Source organism: Podarcis erhardii, assembly GCF_964252035.2.
Source record: "Podarcis erhardii genome assembly, chromosome: 14".
NCBI lineage: Eukaryota > Metazoa > Chordata > Lepidosauria > Squamata > Lacertidae > Podarcis > Podarcis erhardii.
Window position 1 is genome coordinate 16103429 of NC_138503.1, and position 27183 is coordinate 16130611.

Sequence of the window (27183 nt, forward strand, 5' to 3'; positions counted from 1 at the left end):
TATGTATTTTATCAAAGCAATTGTTGAACTGAAATACAATTAAGAAGAAGTATATTAATTTTGGAAATGTACATCTAGTTTTTCCCCCCTTTAAATTTTTTGGGGCCCTCAAAAGAGTGGGGCCCTAAGCTATAGCCTGTTTCGCTGTAAATCTGGCCCTGCTCCTATGCATGCGCCAAGTGACGATCCGCCGGGCCCGGCTCCCTTTTGCCTCCGCCGAAGCGTGCAGAGGAGGAGGCGGAGCGGCGGCCGCGGGCTGATCCCTCCGACATGAGCCCAGCCGCGGCGCAGTACAAGAGGCGGGCGGGCGGGCGGGCTGCGCAGAATGAGCGGCGCGCAAGCGGGCTGGAGCGCAGGTCCGCTGGGTGCTCGTTCGGCGGCGCGGCGGCGCGGCGGGCGGAGTCCTCTTCTGCAGCGGCGGCGCTCTTAGGCTCGGCTGGCTGGGCGCCACTTCGCCTCGGCAGCAGCTCTCCGGCGCGTATGGCGCTTCCCGGCGCGCCGCGGAGGAGCCCACGGAACCAGGGCGCGATGCCGGGCGCGGAGCCTCGCTGAGTCCCCCGCGCGGCGCCCCGGGACAGGCGGGGAAAGGAGCCAGCGAGCCCCGGGATGAGCGCCTCGGCTGCCACCGGCGTCTTCGTGTTGTCCCTCTCGGCCATTCCCGTCACTTACCTCTTCAACGCCTTGGCTGCCAGCGGCGGGTGAGCGAGAGCGGGGCGGTCGCGTTCCCACGTGCGCTCTGGTGGCGGGTTTGCGTGCACGTGTGAACGCGGTCTGGGAGGCAGAGGAGCGGGAGAGAGCTCCGGGAATAGTGGGCGCGGGCAGAGCAGGGGCGGTGAAGCCTATTCATGGCAGGGGGAGAGGCGAACTTTGTTCCACACAGGCTAGAGTTCCGGAAAAGAAAGGAATATATTGGGGTCGGGGGTAGAGAAAGCTGCTTGTTTTTTGGGGGTGCATTTCCCCCTCTCAACCCACCTAGTTGCCATCTGTAGAAGCAATGGAAGCTGAGGGCCTCTGCCTGCTATGGAGAAACTGTATTGGGACTTGCTGGGATGTCTTGAGCGATCCAGCTGCGTGCTTTCTGTCCCAAACAAATAGCGCCTGCTTATGAGTAAATGCGTGTAGGGGATCGGGCTGAATGGGCTTGCCCAGCTTATATCAGTGTAGGTATAAACTTGAATGTAAAACTTCCAGCAGCTTCAATTGTAAGCTGAGGTTTCTTCCAGCACCCATTGTATTCATGAGTCAGAGATTGAGTAGCATGACAGAGGAATCGCTGGTGCCTTTAAGATCCCCATTTGCACATCACGCAGCACATACTCAGAATGTCATTAAGGCTGCAGTTCCAACTCCCTTGGCTTGGGAGTAAGTCCCATGGAATTTAGTAGGGCTTAGCAGATGTGGCTAGGGTTGCACTGTGAATCAGCCAAATCCTGGCTCACTGATTACCATAGCAGCATGATACGATGTGTGTGGTGTACACACATTTACCTGTTTAGGTGTACACTAAAATATATATGTATTGAGTGAAGAGGTCATATTCCACATGCGTGAGAGTATCGCAGTAAAATGCCTTTTGTTCTTTTTTTGCTGTTTGCACTTAGGAACACATTTTTTTTATTATTCTGCTGAGGGGTTTATAGGAAGGCAAATCTAAATGTGCATTAGAATTGTTAATGTGCTTGATGTGTTCCTTGTGATCGCACATTCACCTGGGTCAAGTGTGCTGTTGCCATAGAATTTTACACTGGCATCTGCACCAGTGTGGTGAAGGTGCGCAGAACTTTGCATTAACTGGAGTGCTGCAGCCTTAACAGCTTCTTCCAGTGAAGTCCTACACATACCTAACCTGCTTTTTGAGTGTTCAGAACTTTTTGGATGCTAATGAAGCTGTAAGGGAGGACAGCTGTTGGAAGGGAGGAAGCTGCCTTATACTGAATCAGACTGCTGGTCCCTCTAGCTCAGGACTGTCCTCACTGACAGCTCTCCAAGGCTTAAACCAGAGGACATTCCCAGCCCCACCTAGAGATTGAACCCAGGACCTTCCCTGTGCAAAGAAGATGCTCCGCTGCTGACCTATTGCCCTCCATGCTTAGCTAACAAATGGACACCACATAACACCAGTCCTGAAAGAGCCACATTGGCTCCCAGTACGTTTCTGAGCACAATTCAAAGTGTTGGTGCTGACCTTTAAAGCCCTCAATGGCCTCCGCCCAGTATACCTGAAGGAGCATCTCCACCCCCATCGTTCAGCCCAGACACTGATGTCCAGTGCCGAGGGCCTTCTGGCGGTTTCCTCCCTGTGAGAAGTGAGGTTACGGGGAACCAGGCAGAGGGCCTTCTTGGTAGTGGCACCCGCCCTGTGGAACGCCCTCCCACCAGATGTCAAGAAAATAAACAACTATCTGACTTTTAGAAGACATCTGAAGGCAGTCCTGTTTAGGGAAGTTTTAATGTTTGATCTTTTATCGTGTTTTTAATATTCTGTTGGGAGCTGCCCAGAGTTGCTGGGGAAACCCAGCCACATGGGCGGGGTATAAATATATTATTATTATTATTATTATTAATTATTATAATTATTATGGCCATAGAACATAGAGAATCAGAACCATTGGTGCATCTAGATCTCCACGCTAAATAGCAATGGCTCTCTGGGGTTTCAGACAGCTCTGCCTGGAGATGTGGGAGTCTGAAACCGAGACCTCCTGTCTGCAAAATGGATGCCATTCATTACTACCCAATACAGTTGTACCTCGGGTTGGGTTACAAACACTTCGGGTTACGTGTTTTCAAGGAAACCCGGAAGTACCAGAAAGGGTTACTTCCGGGTTTCGCCGTATGCGCAGAAGTGCTAAATCACGCTTCGCGCATGTGCAGAAGAGCCAAAACGCATCACGCACATGCACAGACGCAGCACTGCAGGTTACGAACGCTGCGGGTTGCGGATGTGCCTCCGTCACGGATTACGTCCGCAACCCGAGGTTCCACTGTATTGCAGATGAGAGGCTGAGTGATGGTGGCATAACTTGGACTATCACTTGGACTATCACTGACCTGAGCCAGTGATTTCCTTGGCTTTTGTTGCAAACATAGCCAAGAGTTGGCCCCATGGAATGGAATGAGACCTCCTTCTGCCTGAATGTGCACAGGCCTGTGGTCGTAGCTGTCGTACCAGATACTATAGGTCATCTACAATTCCTGGCCATTAACTGAAGGCCCACCATAGTCTTTGGTTGAAATGGCTGTGAACTCATAAAGTCCTGTGTCGGAAGTTTGAAACTACTTTCCTGCTTTTGATCTCCCATTAACGGAATTCAGATGTGCGCTAATGGCACAGGGAGGCTCAGTGGTGCCTCGGGTATCTGCGAAAACAATCACAAGCACCTGCGTTTTTAAAAAGGCGATATCCTTTATTGCCAACGCATATTGAGAAATGCTCTCGAGCGATATGTTTTTTAACAATTAAAATGTGGAAGAAATATATTCTCTGAACCCAGAGAAGAAGAAGCTGAAGCTGATCTTCTCAGTAGCCAGCTGGAAATCATCCTTTCTTACTGGTGTGTAATTCTTGTTGACCCACTTCAAAATTATGACTGAGGCGGCAATCCTAAACCCACTTACCTGGGAGTGAGTCTCATCAAATTGTGTAGGGCTTACTTCTGAGGAGATATGTTTAGAATTCTGCTGTGAGTCTGAAATTCTATATACACTTCCCTGGAAATAAGTTCATCTGAATTCAGTGGGGATTACTTCTGAGTAGATATGTATAAAATAGATACGTGTGTATCCAGTGCTTTTTTTCTGGGGAGACACATACCCCTAAACATTTTGTGAGTCTTTGTACTTTTGTCCATTTACTGTATTTATTTTTCCCAATTTGAACTATAAAATGGTGATTTTCTTGAGCCAAAATGAGAGTACCCCTAAACATTTTTTTTTTAGAAAAAAAGCACTGTGCGTATTTATTGAACATACACACTCAGAAGTAGGACCTATTGAATTCAGTGGGGCTAAGTTCTATCACCACTAATGGAGGCAGGATCCTCCTGCCACTTACTGCAGATCACAAGTGGCTAGTATTCCCAGGAAAGTGGGTGAAATATTGCAGCCTTACTTGGCAATGAGCCCCATTAAACCCTGCTGAGTAAATATGCATAGGGTTGTGCCATAAAGGCATGCAGTGTGTTCAGACCCTGTAGGGGAAAATAACCCTCCTTTTCCTCCTTCCACAGTTTATTTTCCTGCACAGCTATTTGATCCCTCTTGCTTGCTTCCTCTCTGTGTGAAAACATCTTGACTGTATGTTTTCAGCCTTCCTAGATATTACAGATTCATTTGCATTAGAGACATCAGTTTCAGTGGAGCCGTCAGAGGAGGGCCGAGTGGGCAAGCGGCGGAGAGATCCATTGGCTGCTTGCATAATCTGTGTTGGTATTTTTAGAAGCTGCGCTCCGCTGCCTGCAAGGGACATTGTGTGTAGAGAGAGAGGAACAACAATAGCTACCAGCTGCCTTCTCAAAAGGAAGAGCCAGGGGTTTCATTTATCAAAAGAAAACTGCCAGTGCCATGGCATGTTTTGAGGGCAAAGGCCTTCTGAGCTGGAAAGCTATGGAAGGAGGGCTGTAGCTAAGTGGTAGAGAATCTGCTTCGCATGCAGGAGGTCGCAGGTTCAAATCCTGGCATCTCCAGGCAGGGCTGTGAAAGGCCCTCTGTCTAAAACTATGGAGAGCCATTGCCAGTCAGGTCAGGGTAGACATTGCTGAGCTAGGAGGAAGCAGTGGTCTGACATGGTATAAGGCAGGTTCCAATATTTAATTGAAATCAGCCCTGTGTTCCGTGCCACGAGAATGTGAATCTTTCTTTATATTTAGAAAAGGACCACAGCTCAGTGGCAGAGCCCATTCTTTGCATGCAGAAGGTTCAAGATTTAAACCCTGGCATCGCCAGGTAGAGTTGGGAACGACCCTTGCTTGAAAGTTTGCAGAGCTGCTGCCAGCCAGTGTGGGCAGTATTGAGCTGGGTGCACTAATGGTCTGCTTTTGGCATAAGGCAGCTTCCTATGTTCTTTAACCTCAGATAACCTCAGCCTAATCCTTTGTATCCCTGCCTGATCTCCAAGACCTTTGGGAGAGTCTCTATAGGTGGTCCTTCATGCTTCAGAGGTACAGCTTGTAACTACCAGAAGCCACGCATTCATTGTAGTGGGTCTGAGCCTGTGGGACCCCCTCCCCAACTGAGATTAGACAGGCGCCCTCCTTGCTGAACTTTGGCGCATGACTAAGACTAGTAATGTAATCAAAGGCAGATGTTGTTATAGTTTCTCTTGCTAAAGACTATGGGGTCAAGTAGCAGGGCTCACACTCTGTTTTTATGACGGATTGTGGTAGATACTCGTTTTTCCTCGATACGTGCAAAGTGTTCCTTCAAAGCGGAAAGGGTTTTGTTTTTGCGTAACTATCCGCTTTTGAAACGGTATTCTATACATAAGGATCTGCAATTTGCAAACGACTTCTTGCGATGAGCTGACCAAACAGCATTACAAAGCTTGGGTTGCGCTAATGATGGTTTGGTGCACTGCTGACAAACTATAGTTTATGTAATTATGTAGCAAAATGTTTGCTTGTGACCAAGCCAGTGAAATGTAACAGCTAAATTGAACAGAATAAGGCTGCTCCCTCTTTTCTGAAGACACGATTGCTTGTGTGATTAAACAAAAAACAAACAAACAAAAAAGAGGAAGTAAGATACAAAGTGTGTTTCCAAATGAGGTCTGAGAAATTCTTAACCACAGAATGCTAACCTGCATTTGCAGAAAGGAAGAATGCAAAATCAAGCAAACTTTCAAAGAAGAAAAAGAAGAAGAAGAAGAGTTTGGATTTGATATCCCGCCTTTCATTCCCTTTAAGGAGTCTCAAAGCGGCTCACATTCTCCTTTCCCTTCCTCCCCCACAACAAACACTCTGTGAGGTGAGTGGGGCTGAGAGACTTCAGAGAAGTGTGACTGGCCCAAGGTCACCCAGCAGCTGCATGTGGAGGAGCGGAGACGCGAACCCGGTTCCCCAGATTAGGAGACTACCGTTCTTAACCACTATACCACACTGGCTCTCAAAGCAGTTTCTTACTTTATTATTACGTGTTAAAGCTGCAATATGATTGAATCTTGACAATGGAGAGAATGCCCTCATTTCTAAGGCTTAAAAGACAAACATGGGCTCGTTGTGTTTGCATTTTGTGCTGGGGAAGATCAGTAGCAATGCTTAAGCTGCCTTGCCGGGATGTTTATTCGCTATTGCCTGTTTATGGTGTTGGACTGGATGAGGGCCAATAAACTGAAACTCAATCCAGAGAAGACAGACACTGCTAGTAGGTGGTTCCTCCGCCTGGAAAAATGGTGCCAAACCAGTTCTGGATAGGGAGGCACAGGTGGAATGCCTTCGACCAGCTAGTCACCCACCAATGCCCCTTCAGACAAGGATGATCTGGCTTCGGTAGTTGATGCTCAGAGATCGAGTTGTGTGCAACAGTATGCCATTTGCTTGATACAGTTGAGGAACCATTGAGATGATAGACTTCTCCCCTGGTTTTAATCTCTGCAGCTCCTGGGTCACTGTTGCACTTGGATTGTTGATTCTGTTCTTAGTGGGTCTAGCAGCCCGATTCCTGGTGAAACGAAAACCGCCCCGAGACCCACTGTTCTACGGTACGTATTGGTACACTGCAACAGGAGTTTCTCTAAGGGTAGAGTGTGGCTTTTACTAAGGTTTAATGCAGGGGTGCGGGTGGCGCTGTGGGTAAAACCTCAGTGCCTAGGACTTGCCGATCGTATGGTCGGCGGTTCGAATCCCCGCGGCGGGATGAGCTCCCATCTTTCGGTCCCAGCTCCTCCCACCTAGCAGTTCGAAGGCACCCCTAAGTGCAAGTAGATAAATAGGTACCACTTTATAGCGGGAAGGTAAACAGCGTTTCCGTGTGCTGCGCTGGTGCTGGCTTGCCAGAGCAGCTTCGCCACACTGGCCACGTGACCCGGAAGTGTTTTCAGACAGCGCTGGCTCCTGGCCTCTTAAGTGAGATGGGTGCACAACCCTAGAGTCGGACACGACTGGCCCGTACCTTCACCTTTAATGCAGGGGTAGGCAACCTTAAGGCCCGGCGGCCGGATGTGGCCCATTAGCCTTCTCAATCTGTCCTGCGGACGCTCTGGGAATCAGCGTATTTTTACATGAGTAGAATGTGTCCTTTTATTTAAAATGCATTTTTGGATTATTTGTGGGGCCTGCTTGGTGTTTTTACATGAGTAGAATGTGTGCTTTTATTTAAAATGCACCTCTGGGTTATTTGTGGGGCATAGGAATTTGATCATATTTTTTTTCAAAATATAGTCCGGCCCACCACATGGTCTGAGGGATGGTGGACCGGCCCATGGCTGAAAAAGGTTGCTGACCCCTGGTTTAATGAGAAATTATGGTTTCCCACTGTAAGAACAAATTGCCTTGAGCCTTGGGGTTATGTGCTCCCTGCCATTCTCTTTTTGTGCCCACAAGAAGGAGAATGAAAACTTCTGGTTTCGATTTTAAAGCTAACCACACTAGCCTGTGATGTCTGAAGTTGGGGAATTGTGATTTGAGGTTAAGGCAGAATCCGGCAGTGGTTTCAAGACCTGAATTGTTTAGATCAGTGGTTTTCAACCAGTGTGCCGTGGCTCCCTAGGTTGCCGCGGACAACACTGGTCTCCATTCCTCTTTCCTCTCCCCCTCCTCTGATGCCCTCTCGCATCTCAGCCTCCCAAAGGCTTGCACAGCTGTTTGTTGCAGCAGCCCTGGCTATAATCTCCACAGGCGAATGGTGCCTCTGGGGCTGGCCAGGGGGTGCTGGTTGCCAGGAACGGAGGCAGCCTCAGAGTAAGCAAGCAAGTGGGTGAGGGAGCCCAGCCAGCCAGTCCACCAACGCTTGCTGTTGGGAATGGATAGACAAGTCCTAGGCCTCTGTGGGGCAGTGTGAGCGGGCACCTCTATTTGGGGCTGGGGGGGCAGCTCAGAGACCAGGCATGGCAGCGGCAGCCCCAAGGAGAGGGTAGGGGAGGCTGAGGGAACCCTCCACAAGGGAGGGTGTTTGAAAAGGGATGGGGGCCACCAGCTCTGCAGGCAAGGAGTGACATTACTGGGCTCCTGAGTCCCATGGGGTGCCACAGAAATAATGTAGTTTTGTGGACTCAAAAACATTGAAAACCTCTGGTTTAGATAATTGCAAGGATGGGGAACTTGCGGCCCTACAGATGTTTTTGTTAGACTTCAACTCCCATCAGCCCCAGCCAACATGGCCAGTGGTCAGGGTTTATGAGAGCTGTAGTCTGCGACATCGGGAAGGCCACGGGTTTTCCGCCTGTGCTCTAAACAAAAAAGCAAACAGTCCCTGAGTCCAGATCACAGGGAACTGTGGTTAGTTTATGATCAAAAGCTTCTCTGACTTTAAGAGTGGCTGGGGAAATGCAGCCAGATGGGCGGGGTATAAATAATATATTATTATTATTATTATTATTATTATTATTATTATTATTATTACTATAACTACTACTACTACAAGTTACAGGGAACCAGGCAGAGGGCCTTCTTGGTAGTGGCACCCGCCCTGTGGAATGCCCTCCCACCAGATGTAAAAAAGAGAAAAATAACTGCCGAACTTTTAGAAGACATCTGAAGGCAGCCCTGTTTAGGGAAGCTTTTAATGTTTAATAGGTTATTGTATTTTAGTGTTTTGTTGGAAGCCGCCCAGAGTGGCTGGGGAAACCCAGTCGGATGGGCGGGGTATAAATAATAAATTATTATTATTATTATTATTATTATTATTATTATTATTATTAGGGCATGGGGAGGAGTTGGGAGTGTATGAGTTTGAGGCTCACGGTGGGGAAGGCCAGCCTGGCTTATGCCACCCTGGCTGTCTAGCTGAGCTTGACACCAGGAAAAAGACACTCATACAAGTTATTAATGTGTTTATATTCCTCCTCCTCCTCCTCTTGAACTGCCGCAGTCTATGCCGTGTTTGCTTTCACCAGCATCGTGAACTTGATCATTGGGCTTGAGCATGACGGAATCATCGATGGATTCATGACCCATTACTTAAAAGAGGTAGGTGATGATCTCAAGGTAGGAGCCACTTGGCGGATGACTGGAGGGTGGTGAAGGCTGCATGAGCCTTTATGGACGCCAACAAAGGCTGCTTTTAGTTCCTCCTAAAATCTCCACATCCTCCCTGAGTTCTGGAGAACTTAAAAGCTTGCTTCCTCTTTTGTGATATTTTCGTTCTCGGCAGCACTTGGGTGCCGTTCCTCCACAACAACCAAGACTTGTCTTTTTTTACTTGCAAGGCTCCAGAGCAGAGGTGGTGAACCCCAGGCCAGATGTGGCCCTCCAGGCATCCCTGTCTGGCCCTCCCCAGCCCACAGTCCTCCCTGGCTCCTGCTCTGCACCCTCCTCAAGTGCTTCTGCTTGCCTAGAATTTCCCCTTCATTCCATTTCATCTCACTTTTAATTTGTATACCGCCTTTCTGTACTACGGTACACACCAAAATAGTATCTGATCCGATACAAAAAGTCACAGTAACTTAAAAATAAACAACTTATATCAAATAAACAATTTTCAATAACCCATTGGAATATAATAGTAAACAGTAAAATTAAATATCAGCAAATAATAAACAGCTTACACTTATAAATTACAGTAAAGAATTATTAAACTGTCAGTCAATAAAAATAACGGCAAGTCACAATGCATAAATTGCCGCAAGACATACAGAACCATGTAAAAGGATCAAATCGAGAAACAAGGACACACAACTTATAATATTATTTTTTTAAAAAAATATTATGGTCTGGGAAAGGCTCCTAGGGCTGGAAAATAGGGCAAGGCAGGTGGAAAAAGGCATTGCATGATGAAAAGCAGAAAATCTCTCTTGCGTGTCTTGATTATTTTGTGTGGCTGGAATGTACCCTACTATACCGAAGGGAATGCGGTCCTTGACCTGAAAAGGCTTCCCTACCCCCCAACTCCAGATTGCTGAAGGAAGCTTCATCCTGGTATATTTATTTATGGATTTGAAAGAATTGCTGGTTGCCCTTCAGCAGATTCCAGAGGCGGTGAACCGCAAGTACAAATAATGAATCATTTATATCACAACAGACTAAAATCAGGCCTCACGTTGCCACAACACGGCTGCATTGGTTCTTTTAGAGATATTGCCCTATTTTGGATTCTGGGTTTTGTTTTCCTCAAGGATCAGCATGGCTACTTTTATTTTTTTTAACATTGTCTTGTTTCTCATCTACTTCAGGTGCAGAAGCAGGTTCAGGATTGCAGCCTTAGAGCCATGTGAGATGTGGTGTGAACACCCACGCTTAGGAGTGACAGCAGTTTTGAAAAACATGCAAACACGCAATGTTTGAACTTGTATCAGGACCACAGCATTGCGGGATGGACAAAATGTTTCCACCCGCTGTTCCACTTTATGCCATTTACAGCTATTAATTTGTTTGCGGCATTTGTTTGCCGCCACACAAAGTTCTCTGGGCAGCTCATGATAAATAACAAAAAACCAATTTAAATACAAATTACGACACAAAGGCATGAAACGCTAGAAAAACAAAACTTGCCGCACCCCCAAAGATCAGAGACAGATTTCCCTGTTTGAGATTGCCTCTGCTCAAAAGTTATTTGCCTTCCAGCAGAAAGCTTAGTGGTATAATTGGGGTAGGGTTATTTTGGGCAGGACATTAATTACAAAAATGGCATGGGGGTGTTGGGGGAGAATAGTTAATCCCCCATCCAGTGTCACCCCAGCCTCTCCCTAATCCTCACTTCTTAAACACACACACACAGGTGATTCCAGTTGTAGATTTCCCATATCACACCTTGTTGGTTTCTTACTAGGATACTGAACTCAGCAGAACTCTTTAGAATAAATATACTGTACTTTTCCGTGTATAAGACTAGGATTTTTCCTTTAAAAGTTATGTTAAAAATTGGGGGTCATCTTATAAACAGATAGTATATCCCCCCCATTTTCTCAATTTGGAGTCCCCCCCCCAAAAGGGGGCATCTTATACCCGAGGGTGTGTTATACACAGAAAAATACAGTACTTTGAACTGTGCTGAGGACAATTAATTTCCTGCAGATTGGTCTGGTATATTTGGATTTGATCCTCACGCGGCACATTTTTCGTGATGGTTGATCTTGGATAGCAGGTCTCTTACACTGATGCTTGAAATGTGACCTCTAGAAAGAATGCTCATATCAGGATTGGATTAATGTTACCAGCTTTGTTCCTTTCCAAAGCTGTTTTTTTATTTGTGCTGCCTCAGAAATGCTGTCTAATCTTATTTGTCACTGTGTTTTTGTTTTCCTTAGGGCGAACCTTATCTGAACACGGCCTACGGCCACGTGATCTGCTATTGGGATGGCTCTGTTCATTATCTGATGTATCTCTTGATGGTGGCAGCTATTGCATGGGAGTAAGTTGATTTAATGGTTGTGGGCAGCAGGACTGGCACAATTTACCTTTCACGGCTCTTTTCAAAAGTATACTTAGCTTTACCTACAAACTGGGCATAAAATGACCTTGCCTTTTGGGGGTTTTTTTAGAAGTAGTTTAACCTTAACCTGAAAATTCTAATCTTGGCACCTGTTTATTTATATATTTTAAAATTTCTATCCCACTTTTCCTTCAAAGAGCTCAAGGTGGCATACATATGTCTCCCCTTGCCATTTTATCAGCACAACGACCCTGTGAGGTAGTTTAGGCTGAGAGAGTGTGTGACTGGCCCAAGGTCACCCAGGAAGCGTCACGGCTGAGTGGGGATTTGAACCCTGTCCTTGTCTGACTGTCTAACCGCTCCACCATATTGTCACAATAACATGTGCCTCCAGTTGTGAAGATGGTATATGAAAACCGGGTATTTCTGTTGCAGGGAAAGTTATCGGACTATTGGCTTATATTGGCTGGGGTCCATCATGATGAGCGTCATTGTCTTTGTGCCTGGAAACATTGTGGGTAAGGACATGTCACTTAGTCCATTTTGCTTTGTGGAGAGCCACAGTTGGCCTGCTGTCAGAATTTTGATTTAGCAATAGATGCAAGAGCCAAAATGCCTCTGGTTGAATATCTGTACTGTTGCAATAAATGGAAAACTGGGCATGGTCAACAGAAGCCAAACTCAAACCCATACCATTTATTTGTGCCTACACAACACTTAGGGATGTGGGTGGTGCTGTGGGTTAAACCACAGAGCCTAGGACTTGCTGATCAGAAGGTCGGCGGTTCGAATCCCCGTGACGGGGTGAGCTCCCGTTGCTCAGTCCCTGCTCCTGCCAGCCTAGCAGTTCGAAAGCACATAAAAGTGCAGGTAGATAAATAGGTACCACTCCAGCAGGAAGGTAAACGGCGTTTCTGTGCACTGCTCTGGTTCGCCAGAAGCGGCTTAGTCATGCTGGCCACATGGCCCGGAAACTGTACGTCGGCTCCCTCGGCCAATAAAGCGAGATGAGCGCCGCAACCCCATAGTTGGTCACGACTGAACCTAATGGTCAGGGGTCCCTTTACCTTTTTTACACAACACTTGGCATTTTATTTTGTGTATCCAAGGTGTTAATGGTGGGAATCTTACCTTTCTTTTTCCATTAGTACTTCAGCCTTGAAACAAAATTCACTTAGGGTTGTTCAGATGTTTTCAAACTGCTCTACACAGAGCAGCCTTTGCACTCCTGGGAACACAGCTCCTGGGAAAAAGTAATGCTTGCTCAAGATCATCTAAAGATATAGCCTCTGTTTCCCAGCAGCAAGTCATTTGTATGTGTGACAGCAGAAAATGCTGCAGTGTAGAAGATTGTATCGAGAGAGATGTGTGTAAACTTGCAGGCAAAGATGACGAGGTGCTTCAGCGAAGGCGTGAGCTACATGCTGAACAGGTTGATCAAGCATTAGGTGCAATGTTAATTGAGCATGGAAGAAAGCATTGGTCTGTTATGATCAAAGCTCAGAGGTCAACAAGGTGCAGAAAGAAGGCCTTGTAGGCTTGGCACTTTGTTTGGTCTGCGTTGGTGCAAGCATTCCATGGAAGAGACTTAACGTGGTAATGGGAAGCTGTGGTGCTGAACTCCAATTCCCACCATTCCTGACCACTGGCCATGCTGGCTAGTGTTGATGGGATTTGGAGTCCCAACAACATCTAATGTGCAAGAGGTTCTTTAGTTGAATGAGATTTACCTCCAGGTACATGTGCACAGGATTGCACATGTGGGGTATATTTCTTGGTAGACATGCCTAGGCTCATGGTGTAAAATGCTTTATTGAAGGTCATAATTTTTAATTTTTGTGTGTTGTTTCTTGCAGGCAAGTTTGGAACCAAAATTTGCCCTGCATCTTTATTAAGTATCCCATTTATCTGTCTCCCAATATGGGCTGGTTTCAAAATCTATAATCAGCCTCCCATGAATGGTGACTGTCCAGCCAAGGTAATATTTATGTATGAATGTGTTTGTTGTTTCAGTGATAAGAACATGCTGAGGCAAAATCTGATGAATGTCAAAATGATATCTGACGTAGGGCTGAGAAACAATATATCCCGCCTAGGTTGCAAAAGCAATATTTGACATGGCTCCCTTTCGCTGGCCTTTGTATTCCAGATTTTGTACTTGCCCCGGGGTGAAGATGAATCCCTCCCCCTGTACTATACTTAAAATCAAGGGTGAGGAACCTTTTCCAGCCTGAGGGCAACATTATAGCTGTCAACTTACAGATTTGAAAATAAGGGACCAGCAGCCTCAAAAATAAGGGATCAGCAGCCAAAATAAGGGATCAACAATTACTTTGATAAAATACATATTTTGTATTTGCGTGCAAATGGCTTTAGATACCTATTAGGTCCATAAATTACCATATAGCATATATTAAACACAAAAAAGCAACAGTTTGTTGTTGACAAAGGACAGCTGGACATAGAAAGGGCCCCATTACTTTCAGCAGCTTATTTAAGGGACATCATCAATAAGGGACAGCAGTGGGACATGGCCCTGGGATAAGGGACTGTCCCGCCAAATAAGGGACGCTTGACAGCTATGGGCAACATACAACTTTTCAGGGGCTATGTGCTGTCAGAGGGTGAGGCCAGAGGCAGAAAGTGGGGGAAACAACTGATGTGACTTTTCACTATTGTACTGAAGGCCACATTCCAACCCTGCAAAAATCAAGGGTTTCTACAGACGCATTTCTCCAGGCAAGCAAGAGGCATTTTCACCAGTGACATAGTGTTGGGGTGTGTGCACAGGGGCTGTTGCCTCAGGCACAAAATTGTTAGGGGCACAAAATTTCAACATCCGGTGCTGCCTCAATACAACCACATGCTTCCATTGCTGGGCTCTGTTGAAAACAGGTTCTGCGTGCAAACCAGGAAGTGACCTTCCAGAAAATGGAAAAACTCTTTTTTATTATCTCCGTGGCTGCGATACTTATACATACTCCAACTGTTTTGCTTCCTCCCACCCCCTCTCCGCATGGCCCTGGGTGCTGGCAACCCTCGCTATGCCACTGATGATCACAGCTCAAGAATGAATTTCTTATAGGCCAGAGCACTTCAACAGGGCAAGGACCAGTGTTATTGATGGGTCTTGTTTTAGGGATGAGGCATGGCTGGGGTAGAGGCCTAAGGGCTAGGAAGGGGTTGAATTTAACCTTGCCATGTGAACCTTTGCATCTGGTGCCTTCTTTTAATTATGTCAGATGAGTCCCATTTGACCATGCACCAGCGAGACGTCACTCAAATGAGCCAATTTGGAAGAAGAGGATTTCACTTGGGTGGAATCTAGACACATATAAAAAACGTTGTGAAAATGCTTTTTTTTAAAAAAGGTTTTGGAAAATATATTGAATTTGTCATAGCTCACCATCGCCATCTAGTGTCACATCTGTTTAATGCACTTTAAAACACACTTAAAATGTTTCATTTGCAGCTGTATAGCTGAGTCCTTGGTGTAAGGAATGTTAAAATAAGTTTGCGATTTACTGGGCTGGGTTAGCCCAATCATTGGGCAGAATGAGGCAGTGGTCTTAGGCGGCGGGTGTGGGGGGTTAGCAGTATCAGCCTTCCCCATAGCATTTCTTCTTAAGAATGCCCCTCAGTTACTCCTCCCCACCCCCCATCGGACACCAGAGCTATGTGTGCCACAGACTTGTCATACACCCCAAGCTAGCTTGCTGGCCTCAGGTGTGCTGGAGAATACTATCCTGCTGCCATTGTTGAAACAGGATTCAGAGGTCCTTTTCTGTGTGCCTCATCTGAGAGAGGGGCAGACTGTGGCAATGAGAGAAGGGGCCTTTTCTGTGCTGGCTCCTCATCTCCCATGCTGTCCTCACAGAAACACATCTGATCCCAATACTGTCATCTTTTAGGTGCCGGGATAAGAAAAACCCTGTTTGCCCAGGCTTATTTATTTATTTATTGAAACCACTTAAAGTTGTACTGCAGTATGATTTATGGGCTGTTTGTGGAGATCACCTCTTCGTGGGGTGTAGCAGGATATGCTCTAATAGAATAGAATAGAATAGAATAGAATAGAATAGAATAGAATAGAATAGAATAGAATAATAATAATAATAATAATAATAATAATAATAATAATAATAATAATTTATTATTTATACCCCGCCCATCTGGCTGGGTTTCCCCAGCCACTCTGGGTGGCTCCAAACAGAATATTAAAATACAATAACCTATTAAACATTAAACATTAAAAGCTTCCCTAAACAGGGCTGCCTTCAGATGCCTTCTAAAAGTTTCATGTCGTCGTTTGGTGAAATACCTTTATGTGTGGCGTTCTATTCCGTGTATTTGTTTATAAAAGATTCAGAAACTCTTCGCTATCTATATTTTGTAAAGCTGCTTGTCTGTCTGTTACGCATTTGGACCCCTCTTAAGATACGGTAACCAAATCTTGCATGATGGTTCCTGAGATCAAGGAGCAGGTTTGTGTCTCTGTTGATACAATCGGATGCCATTTTGAATCAAGATGGCAGACTGAACCTTTCAAAAATGTGCTTATTTTAACCACCTATTTCAAAACTACAGATTTTGTGGGGGTTTTTTAGAATTCCCAAGAAGTGCCGGCTTTGAGTTTGCTAGTTTTATATATTTATAAATCTGTGGGAGACATTTTTTTGGGTAGAAAGCAATGAATACACCATAATCTTTCTGTGTGGTTAGCCCCTGTACATGGAACAGAGTGGTGAGGCAGGTCCCCTCTTGTCTATTGCCTCATGATCAGGCAGCATAATCTACCACACATTTATTTCCTTGTCTCTCAGATAAACACTCTGTTAATACCTTCTTTGTTCCGTCACCACAGTAAGACTAGTGACACTGGTCTGAATTGTGGATTTTAAAACTGCTCCTGGGAAGCTAGCTTGCTAGATGTGCTCTCTCAACAGATTTGATGGATGTGTTTTCGCTCTGCATTAAATTGAGCTTTTTAGCCAATTATCAGCAAAAGTTCAGAGTCATGTCCACAGGAGGGCTCTAAATATAGAATCCCATCATTGATTCTGAGCAACTTTTTTTTTTAACCCAACAGTGAAATTGCTTTTCCTGTGGGAAAGCTGAATGCTTTATTCATCGCTATGAATTATGACTTCTGTGCAAGACAAGAATAGCCAAGAGAGTAGTGATAGTGGCTGTTAAAACTGCCAGGAAAGTGAAATCAGCCGAAGTGTGCTAGCAATGCATAGTCCCCAGATAAATTTTGTCAGTGCAAATCAGGGAAACTAAGACTGGAATTAGGCAAGTTTATCCGATTTCACATAGTCGGGATGGCGGACTTGGTAACCTCCTTTGTATGTTTGTTCATATTTCTTGGTTGCATTTCCATGCCTTCAAGGCGCCCTAGGCGGTTTGCAGTTTAAAAATACTTAAACCAATGAACGATATAAAATGCAGTGACAGTGGTCCTCTCAGACCAACTGAGAGCTGATGGCAAAAGCTTCCTTGCTTCTGCATTTATGAGCTTTGCATGAACATGACGGTTTGGTTTGGTTTGGTTTGGTTTGGTTTGGTTTGGTTTGGTTTGGTTTGGTTTGGTTTGGTTTGGTTTGGTTTGGAGGGTCCTGTTATGAATCTCGAAGGGAACAGTTCCCTTCCCTTGGAGATAGATGATAATGAGGTAGACCGTAGCTCATTTTGGGGATGGGTAACATACAAAGGTCGGCTCTTTTTTCAGCTCTCAGATGTGAGTTGTCTCTCAGCCCTTTTGTGCAAATAAGGAACTGGTCACCGGTAGCCAACTTCCCCCCTCATAAATCTTGCGTTCTTCCTCTGTGTTTATGCTACAAACGTATTTCAGTGAGGGCTTTTTTTCTCTGGGCCCTGGATAACTTGCTGCCAAGTTATAAGCAAACTTTGTTTACACAGCAACATGCTGCTCAACACAAAAATGGTTTTCCTCAGTCTCCGCTGGTATAATTGTCCCTGCCGGGCCGCGTTTCTCTCATTTTCAAATGACTTTTCTTTCGAAAGAGCCTCGTCTCTCCCGTCTCAACTCCCCTGACTAATAATAATAATAATAATATTTATACCCCGCCCATCTGGGGAATCTTGCAGTTCCACAGTCAGGTGGTTGGTAAATACTGGCCACAATAAGCTTGAGATTAGTAGCTGTTTGGGAGGGTGTGCAGGGGTTTTTTTTAGATGTTGTTAGATTATTTTTAAATAGTTTTAAATATATGCAGTTGTTTTCTAAATTTTATTGCTTTAGTGCTTTGATGTTTGCTGCCCTGAATTCCTTCAGCAGGAAGGGCAAGATAATAAAAATAAGATTGATTGATTGATTGATTGATTGAATGATGAAACTCTCCCAGAAATTGTGATGCTACCACCATTATTCCAGTTGGTATCTATATTGTGTGGGGAGGGCACTGTGGCCAAGGCCATTGGCTATTTAATTGGTTCCTCTTGTATATGTTTGTGTAGGTGTGGGTGTCTTTACCTTGCATTTGATTAAATTAGAAATTTTAAGTTCTGTCCTTGTAGTTCTCTTGTTTACCTCAGGACAGAAGTCTTAAGGTGTTTATTGGGCCAGTTTATATGACTTTGAAATTTTTGCATGTTGTTCCATAGAATTGTTAGTGACCCCTCTGGAAATCATATTGCAGGTGATTCGGGAAGTTCAGCAGAAGAGACTTCTGAGAAGACCTCTAGATTTCCTCTTGGCTGTATATTTTGTCTTTGCAACTGGATTTTGCCTTTTTAGGGGCCTGGTAAGTTAATTGGTTGGTTTGGTGTGGGTGTGTGAAAGAAAGCTTATTGGTGTCACCTGTTTAGTTTAGAAAATATACATATAAAGAATATGGAAAAGGGGGATGCTATACAGTCATGGAAACCAAGGAGTGAGAGTCTACACCCCACCCCATTTCTTTACCCCCAGAATCTGGAAGGTAAGTCCCCTACCCCACAGTAACTAGGCTTGGGGGAAAAACCCCAAACCCCCTTTTCCAGCCTAATGGTGGAGGGAGAGATTGTGTGCCCATGTATGGTTGTGTGTTCCTTGATGTATACATAGCTTTGTGTGTGTGGTGCCCACAAGAACAGTTTATTCAGTTTGCAAATGTGCCCATTGTTTCAAAAAACTTGGCAGCGCCTGGCCTGATCTGTTAAGTTTCTCCCCTCTTCTCACACAGTAATTTTAGGACTGATGCCATTGCTGACTTTATGGCATTACCACCTATACACCTCCCCCCCTCCTCTGCCTTCTTTGCTTAACACCCAGCCTAGCGAATGGTCCTGGAGAACTCAAAAGCTTGCTCATTATTGTGCAACATTTTGGTCCTGCACATCCTCCTCCATGTTGCAGGCGGAGGCACCAAGGCTGAACCCAAATAGGCCTCAGGCTACCTACTGAGTTCATGGCAGAGGTTAGATTTGGCCTGCAAGCAGTTTTGGAAAAGGGCTGTATTTCAGTGGTAGAGCATCTGCTTTCCATCTGGAAGGTCCCTGGTTCAGTCCCCAGCATCTCCAGATCGGGCCGTGTACATCACTTGCCTGAAACCCTGGGGAGTCACTGCCAACCAGTGCAGTCAGCAGTACGCTAGATGGGGCTTTACGTAAGGCAGTTTCCTTATGTTTCTACGAGTCATAGCCAAGTCTCTCTATTCACTCAGCTGCACTAGCGTAATGTCAATGGGATTTCTCTTTAGGTTGCCTTGGATTGCCTGGCCAAACTTTGCGGGTGGCGCCGTGGTCTAAACCACTGAGCCTCTTGGGCTTGCCGCTCAGAAGGTCGGCGGTTCGAATCCCCATGACGGGGTGAGCTCCTGCTAACCTAGCAGTTTGAAAGCACACCAGTGCACGCCTATGCCCTTTTAAAATGTGTTTTTTTGGGGGGGAGGGGTATTGGGTTGCTGTTTTTATTTTTATTAGGCATTTTGTGATTTTATATCTTGATTTTATTCTGTGAACTGCCCTGAGACCCCTGGGTATAGGGCAGTATGTTGTTGTTGTTGTTGTTGTTGTTGTTAGGGCAGTATATTATTGTTGTTGTTGTTGTTGTTAGGGCAGTATGTTGTTGTTGTTGTTGTTGTTGTTGTTGTTAATAATAATAATAATAATAATAATAATAATAATAATTAATAATAAGTAAATAGGTACCACTGCGGCAGGAAGGTAAACAGTGTTTCTGTGTACTCTGGCTTCCGTCATGGTGTTCCATTGCACCAGAAGTGGTTTAGTCATGCTTGGTCCTTTACCTTTTACCTTTTTTACCTAATGTCAATGGGATTTCTCTTTAGGTTGCCTTGGATTGCCCAGCCGATCTTTGCCGACTATACAGCCAACTTCATGAGCCATATATCAAGGATCCTGTTGCCTATCCAAAACTTCAGGTACACGTTCCAAAATAAGAAACTATGCACACTGACTGGGCCGCTCTTGGTGTAAGAGAGAGAGAGAGAGAGAGAAGGTGCTTGTAACTAGGACTCGCTTTCTGGCCCCTACCTTTATTTTTCTAGTCAAATTTATGACCTGTTCCCTTTCGAAAAGTCTTTACTGGTTTCAGGGAGATTAGCCCCTTATAGTCAGAGGTTGGGCCTGCCTGTTTCCTTTGGTCAGTGCTGAACTGATGGAGATTTAAGTTATTAAGAACCACTTTGCTGACTCAGGCTAGTCCAGCTTTCTGTTTTCAACATAAGAGAAGCTAACAAATGAGACAGGATGAAGTAGTCATCCCCTCTTGTTTCCAGCATTTAGTACTCAAAGAGGCAGGCTGCCTCTCTACATGGAAGCTAATCCTCACTTCTGAACTTTTCAGTTTAGAGAGAAGGCGAATAAGAGGGGACAAGATAGAGGGGTGTAAAATTATGCATGGTGTAGAAAAAAATAATGAAGTTTTTCTTACTTTCTCATAATAACTTGGGGCCATGTAGGAATTGGGGAGACTTTGATTCAGTTTAAGGTGAGGCTACCAAACCTGGACTTTCTGAAACAACACATGAACCCCGAAATTTGCACTTCTCTGAATTTTGCAAATTCAGCCAAGTAATGTGTCGAACAAATGCAAATACCAGAACGAAGTGTGTATACAGTGAATATGTAAATGAAAACACCATACAAAAGTGCATCTGTCAGCCTGGGCTCCTGTGAGAGGAAGATTGGTATAATCTTCTTCATCACCATCATTGTAATAATGTTTTAGATGCCTGCTGAAAGCTTTTTTTATTTTGGCAAGCCTACCTGGACATGCAATGTAGTATGTTTGTTTTAAAAGTTGTACAGATTTTTATCTGTATCGTTGAAAACAATCTTACATACACTTGCTTTTTAAACTCTTTTAGCAGTGTTTTGTTATTCATTTCTTATGTATGCTGCTTAGAGTTTTACGACTAAGCAGTAAGATTTAGAGATCTTGCTAAATAAATGAACTATTGTTGCCTTTTCTTCTAATGCACAGATGCTGGCCTACCTGTTCTACTCTGTACCATACTATATAATCTCACTGTATGGTTTGCTTGTTCCTGGATGCACCTGGATGCCTGATTTAACCCTTATACATGCTGGAGGACTAGCCCAGGTATATTTCTTACAGATCTGGATTTCTCATTATTACTGTGCAGCAGAATTTAAATATTATATAGTGCAGGGCTCGGCAAAGTTTTTGTGGCTTGGGCCAGTTCACAGTCCCGCAGACACCGTGGTGGGCCGGAGTGCGTGCGCACGCATGCGCAAACGCTATTTCCGGTGCTTCTTCCAGAACAGAGGAGGTGTGTGCAGCTTCCCATTGGCTGGAGGAGCTTCCTGCAGCCAATGGGAAGCTAGCCAGCATCGTAGAAGGCGGTCCCCGCTCTGCTTCACGCCGGTTTAGTGCAGTGCACAGGAGCTGACTGAGCGGGCAGCGGGAGTCCATGGGCCAATTAAATAACCCCCATGGGCTGCTTGTGGCCTATGGGCCTTAGGTTGCTGACCCCTGATGTAGTGGATGACCAACTGTGAGAGCCGCTGTGCAGCCAGACAATTGGTGCCCCGAAGGCTTTGGAGAGTTGGAAAGCCATACTGAATGTGAGCTTCTAATCCCTTCCCTCCAATCATTTTCACCATATTTGCAATCCTGTTTTCAAACCGAATCTGCAGTCTTCAGGAAGACTAGAATTTTCTTCTTCTTAAAATGGAAACCAGAATTCTCAGAATAATAGCCAGAAGCACAAAATTAATATCATGTTGCTCATCCCAGTTTGATCAGCGAACTTTGCCCAAACCTTTCCGACTAGAACTTCAAAGCTTACTTTCCCCCTCCCATCATCATTCACACAAATATATTCATTTCTCCCGTCTGTATTATGCACATTAAAACATCTTCATCATGCACTTGTTGCTGTGCAAAGGACAAAATGTTCTGAGCTCGGTGACATTGTGGCCCATAGTCTCTGCTAGATTTATTGGAGTAAAGAAGATAGAAAAGAAAACATCCCTTGTTCTATAACCCTGAGCATGGCTTTTCCTTTTTTCAAATTCTCTTTTAATAGATGAGTGAGGGTTTAAAAAAAAAATATGTAAGAAGAAGAACTTCTCTTAAAAACAAAAACAGTTACGTATTTTTTGCTCCATAAGGCACTGCTGACCATAAGGCGCACCTACTTTTTTTGGGGGGGGGGGGATTCAAGAAAAAAAATATTATTTAAAGGGAGTGCTGAGCAGAGCTTGAATGCATCCCAGGCTCTGCTCAGCGCTCCCTTTCATGAGCCACATGGAGCGTGTGTGCGGCACTTGCAGGCTTTCCCCCGAGGAGTGATGGGCTGCCCTTCTCCCTCCTCGGGGAAAAGCGCCCAAGAGCTACACAGACACTCCGTGCAGCTGTTTAAAGGGAGCGCAGCTCTTGGGGGCTTTTGCGGGAGGTGGGTGAAGTGAGAGAGCCTTGCTCTGTCCCTTCCCCCACCTCCCGCAAAAGCCAGGGATAGGCGCACGGAGCCTCCCCAGGGCTTGTGGGGCTGGCGGGGGAAGCCTGGGTTTCCCCCACCCCCAAAAAGCAGGTCGGGGAGCAGCAGAAAGGCTGCGCGCATCTTCCCGCTGCTCCCAGAGCTTGTCAGGGCTGGCGGGGAAACCCGGGTTCCTCCCCCCAGCCCCAGGGCCCACACACTCGCTCCATAAGACACACAGACATTTCCCCTTAGATTTTAAGAGGGAAAAACGTGCGTCTTATGGAGCGAAAAATACGGTTGCATGCAGGTCTTGGGTGCTTGGTGGACATCCTTCCTTTCAATAAAAGCCCAGGGGGAGATATCTAGAGAAGTCTTCCCATGGGGCTTTTTCAGATGTAGAAGGGCCAGGCAGGGAGGGAGGCTGCAGAAGGCCACATGTTATTGACAGCAGACACACATTTTCTCAAAAGGTACAGAGCGTTTAAGCGTCTTTTCCAGCTCCACTGTCCTCCTCTGACCTTTCTCCCTATGACTTCACGCGACACAGACCAACGCTTGGCAACACCCAGTAAACAGAACTGGCTCATCTCTTCCTTAAATGTGAAGCTTCTGCTGCAGCCTGAACCCCATAGCTCTCCCTCTTGCAAAAGCAGAAAATAAAAAGCTCATAAATTTGGGGTATGGGGGTTTTTAAAACGCAAATGAGCTGTCACATGCAAAAGGGGATAACAGATGGGAGACAAAAGACAAGCCACAATTCCGAGTGCACCACTATTGCTTCTATCTTTAAATGTTTGTTTATGCTAAAAATATTCGTTGGCTCAGCAATCTCTTCTCTGTACATAACCTTAGATGTAAATTTGTTCTGCACTCCAGAACAGTCCCAGGGGAGTCTACCCAAAAGCTCCCACCCAGCTACTATGCAGGCAAGGGAGCAAAAACCTGCTGCTCAGTCCCTAGAAAAGAAAAACAAACCACTCTTTTCCTGTCTGCCCTGACATTTAAAGTAGGGTGGGCCAGATCCTGAGTACTCTGGTGACATTAAACAGGATTTGGGCCGAGGCTGAAAGCAGGAAGCCTGTGAACCCTAATTGTTAAGTCAGGAAGGGAAAAGTCAGGAAAGTGGAATGTCACCAAGATTCTGATTACCCAAATGGCGTTTCAAGTGCCCATTGTGTGTAGAGCTTGATTTTGGCTGTGGTTTGTTGTTTTTTTTTAAATCAAAAACAAGAAGAAAAGCCAAATTTTGTGGCTTAAAGAGAGTAGCAACTTGGTGCATATCTACATATCCATGCAACATTCTGTTTCTGCTAGCGATGAAAGTTGAGCTATGTAATGCTAAAGCCTTTCCCCCTGCCATTGTCAACCTTATGTGACCTCTCTCTAGATTGTATGCTAGCCGTACTCAGAGAGATTAGGAAACATGACTAACTTAGGTCCATATTTCAGTGGGTCTACTCTGGGTAAACTTTAGTTGGATACAGCACCCCCCCCCCCGCCCCCAATCACCAGTCATGCATACCTTTCTTGAGAACTAGAAACCTTTTGGAAGTGGTTATTGAGAGTTGTGAAAATACTGAATTCTTTATCCTGTGACACATACTCTGGCAAGGTAGCGCCTTGACCTTTGACATTAAAATTTATTTTATCATCTCTCAGTAAAAAAGGTAAAGGGACCCCTGACCATTAGGTCCAGTTATGGCCGACTCTGGGGTTGCGGCACTCACCTCACTTTACTGGCCGAGGGAGACAGCATACAGCTTCCGGGACATGTGGCCAACATGACTAAGCTGCTTCTGGCGAACCAGAGCAGCGCACGGAAACGCCGTTTACCTTCCCGCCGGAGCGGTACCTATTTATCTACTTGCACTTTGACATGCTTTTGAAATGCTAGGTTGGCAGGACAGGAGCCAGGGACCGAGCAACGAGAGCTCACCCCGTCGCGGGGATTCGAACCACCGACCTTCTGATCAGCAAGTCCTAGGCTCTGTGGTTTAACCCCACGGCACTACCCACGTCCCTTATCATATCTCAGTACCCTATTCTAAATCTCAAGTCTGTTGTATACAAGGCAGAAGAAACTAGGGGATTCTCTATTCTTCAATAGTGGAGCAGCAGGAGACTTTGGTCTTTCAAATTTCAGCGGTGCCCTGTGCGAGACCAAAATTTGGTGCCCCTCCACCTCTTGCCTTCTGTTCTGCTACATCATAGCTACAGCATCTTGCAGCACCCCATCAGTTTGGTATCCATTGTGGGGAAACTGCTCACATTCCCCTAAGTAGAGATAGTAGAGGTTGTGGGGGGGGGACCAAGATGTTCAATTTACGGCTGCAATATTGAATCAGTTAATCAGGCGGATGAATCAGTTTGAAGCCTTACTAACCAAATAAAAAGTAAAAGGTAAAGGTACCCCTGCCCGTATCGGCCAGTCGTGTCCGACTCTAGGGTTGTGTGCCCATCTCACTTAAGAGGCCGGGGGCCAGCGCTGTCCGCAGACACTTCCGGGTCACGTGGCCAGCGTGACGAAGCTGCTCTGGCGACCCAGCACCAGTGCAGCACACGGAAACGCCGCTTACCTTCCCGCTATAAAGCGGTACCTATTTATCTACTTGCACTTAGGGGTGCTTTCGAACTGCTAGGTGGGCAGGAGCTGGGACAGAAAGACGGGAGCTCACCCCGCCATGGGGATTTGAACCGCCGACCATGCGATCGGCAAGCCCTAGGCACTGAGGTTTTACCCACAGCGCCACCCGCGTCCGATAAATAAAAAGTAGCTGTGATTAACTGTGCGGCAGCTATTTTTAAAAAGTTTCTAATCAGTCCTAATAAAAGTACAGAGGTATCTACAGTTGCGAACGGGATCCGTTCCAGAGCTCCATTCGGATCCTAAGGTTTTCGCTATTGGAGGTGCTTGTTCTGCACATGCATGTGGCACGATAGAGCGCTTCTCTGCATGCTGAAACCTGGAAAAATGCTTCCAGGTTTGCTGTGTTTGCATCCTGAAATTTACGTAACCAGAGGGTAACGTAATGTGAGGTACTACAGTGGTACCTCAGGTTACAGACGCTTCAGGTTACAGACTCCGCTAACCCAGAAATAGTACCTCAGGTTAAGAACTTTACTTCAAGAGGAGAACAGAAATCGTGTGGCGGCAGTGGGAGGCCCCATTAGCTAAAGTGGTACCTCAGGTTAAGAACAGTTTCAGGTTAAGAACGGACCTCTGGAACAAATTAAGTTCTTAACCCAAGGTACCACTGTACTGTACACGCAAAATCCATAGGTGGGGAATTACATCTTAGAAAGGGGTGTTCCCTCTTTCCCTCTTCTAATAGCGGAAGCTGTGTGTGTGCTAGCTGAAAAAGGAAGCAAACCAGGCTTTTTACAGGAGCTGGCTTATTTCAACAGGAACTGGCTCTTCAGGAATTGGCTTATTTGGGTAAAATCCAATGCATGCCGATTTGGTCACAGAATGGCTTTTGATCAAGCAGAAGTTTCTATTGTTACAGGGCAAAGGGAGGCAATTTTCTGTGGTTTCTCTCTTCCCAGCAGTTGCCATCTAAATACTCTGGAGAGAACACCGTTGATATGCCCATTCAAAGCTATGCCTCATCCTTACTCTTCTCTCTATATCCACAGGCTCAGTTTTCACACATTGGGGCTTCTCTACATGCTAGAACACCTTACATCTACAGAGTCCCCGAAGAAGGAAATATGTGGTTTCTGCTACTCAATATAACATATGGAGTCGTTCCCCAGCTGTTGGCTTATAGGTGCGTCCACAGCCCAGAATTTTTCTTAAAGGCCAAGCCAGAAGACAAGACTGAGTAGGAAGACTGGAGTGACGTCTTCAGTTTTGTGAAACTGGACTGCTGTTACAAACTCAGAGAGCAAGGAAGGGTTTTGCAATACCTGGAAGGCTTAACACATTTATTAGGGTAGAGGTTTTCATGGACCACAGTCCATTTCAGCCGTAGTCCATTTTACATCTGACCAGGTTGACTGCAGTCATCGAAAGCTTATGCCATAATAAATCTGTGAAGTCTTTAAGGTGCCACATGACTCTTCGCTGTTTTTGGTGCAAAAAGACTGGACACAGCTACTCCTACAAGGTTTCTCTGCAAAGACACGTCAGCTCGGTGTTATGTACTGTTGCAGGAAATAAAAGACTACTTCTGTCTTTCGTAGCGCTTCTTGAAAGCTTGCTTTCATGGTATTTTTATTTATTTGCAAATATCTATAGGCTGCCTTTAAGAGCAGAACTCTCTCAAGGCGGCTTACATCATTAGGACACTGTCTGGATAGGAGTTAGAAGTTAAAATCAAGATAGTTCATCACAAGGGATGTAAGAAGGCATCGTCTGTAGTTCCACTGTTTCATCCTCATATGCAGCACAATTTCTGTTCCACTGCAGCTCATCTTATGCCAACAGCTATGTTGTTTCTATTGATTTCCACTATGGCAAAGTCATGTAACTTACACAAGTTATATCATCATTACATTATTCCACCCCATTCATTTCAAAGGGAAGGAATCACAGTGCAGGTTTTATTTTTGGGGTGTGTGTGAGAGAGATAATCAATTATGTATAGTTTTGCAGCATCAGCAGTGACTACTGATCACATTTGCTGGACCGATTTCCAGTTTGCACATGGATGCACGAGCAAACATTGGCAATTTTTGCTTCCGTTTCTGTTCTCTGACATTTTTATTCACCGTGGAATTTAACATGAGTAATTGGTGAACTGAA

At 45.5% G+C, this 27183-nt stretch overlaps 1 protein-coding gene across 2 annotated transcripts; it reads left to right on the forward strand.

Moving 5' to 3' along the window:
* The first annotated feature begins 334 nt into the window (after window positions 1-334).
* Window positions 335-26633, forward strand: TM6SF1 (transmembrane 6 superfamily member 1). 2 transcript variants are annotated; one of them, XM_081839204.1, is made up of 10 exons: window positions 335-698; window positions 6594-6697; window positions 9025-9122; window positions 11399-11502; window positions 11959-12041; window positions 13380-13501; window positions 18186-18290; window positions 19818-19910; window positions 20975-21094; window positions 26073-26633. In XM_081839204.1, exons 1-10 carry the CDS (start codon window positions 607-609, stop codon window positions 26262-26264), a joined length of 1113 nt encoding a protein of 370 aa, XP_081695330.1. In that variant the 5' UTR covers window positions 335-606; the 3' UTR covers window positions 26265-26633. The 2 variants fall into 2 exon arrangements, with proteins under 2 accessions (XP_081695330.1, XP_081695331.1); XM_081839205.1 differs by lacking the exon at window positions 6594-6697 and having other exon boundaries at window positions 338-698.
* The last annotated feature ends 550 nt before the right edge of the window (window positions 26634-27183 follow it).

Bases quoted from the DNA above. Each gene is read 5' to 3' on its own strand.
- TM6SF1 (XM_081839204.1), top strand. From the start codon at position 607: ATGAGCGCCTCGGCTGCCACCGGCGTCTTCGTGTTGTCCCTCTCGGCC. The intron at 18,291-19,817 runs GTAAGTTAATTG...ATTTCTCTTTAG, and splicing joins TTTGCCTTTTTAGGGGCCTG to GTTGCCTTGGATTGCCCAGC. The intron at 19,911-20,974 runs GTACACGTTCCA...TCTAATGCACAG, and splicing joins TTGCCTATCCAAAACTTCAG to ATGCTGGCCTACCTGTTCTA.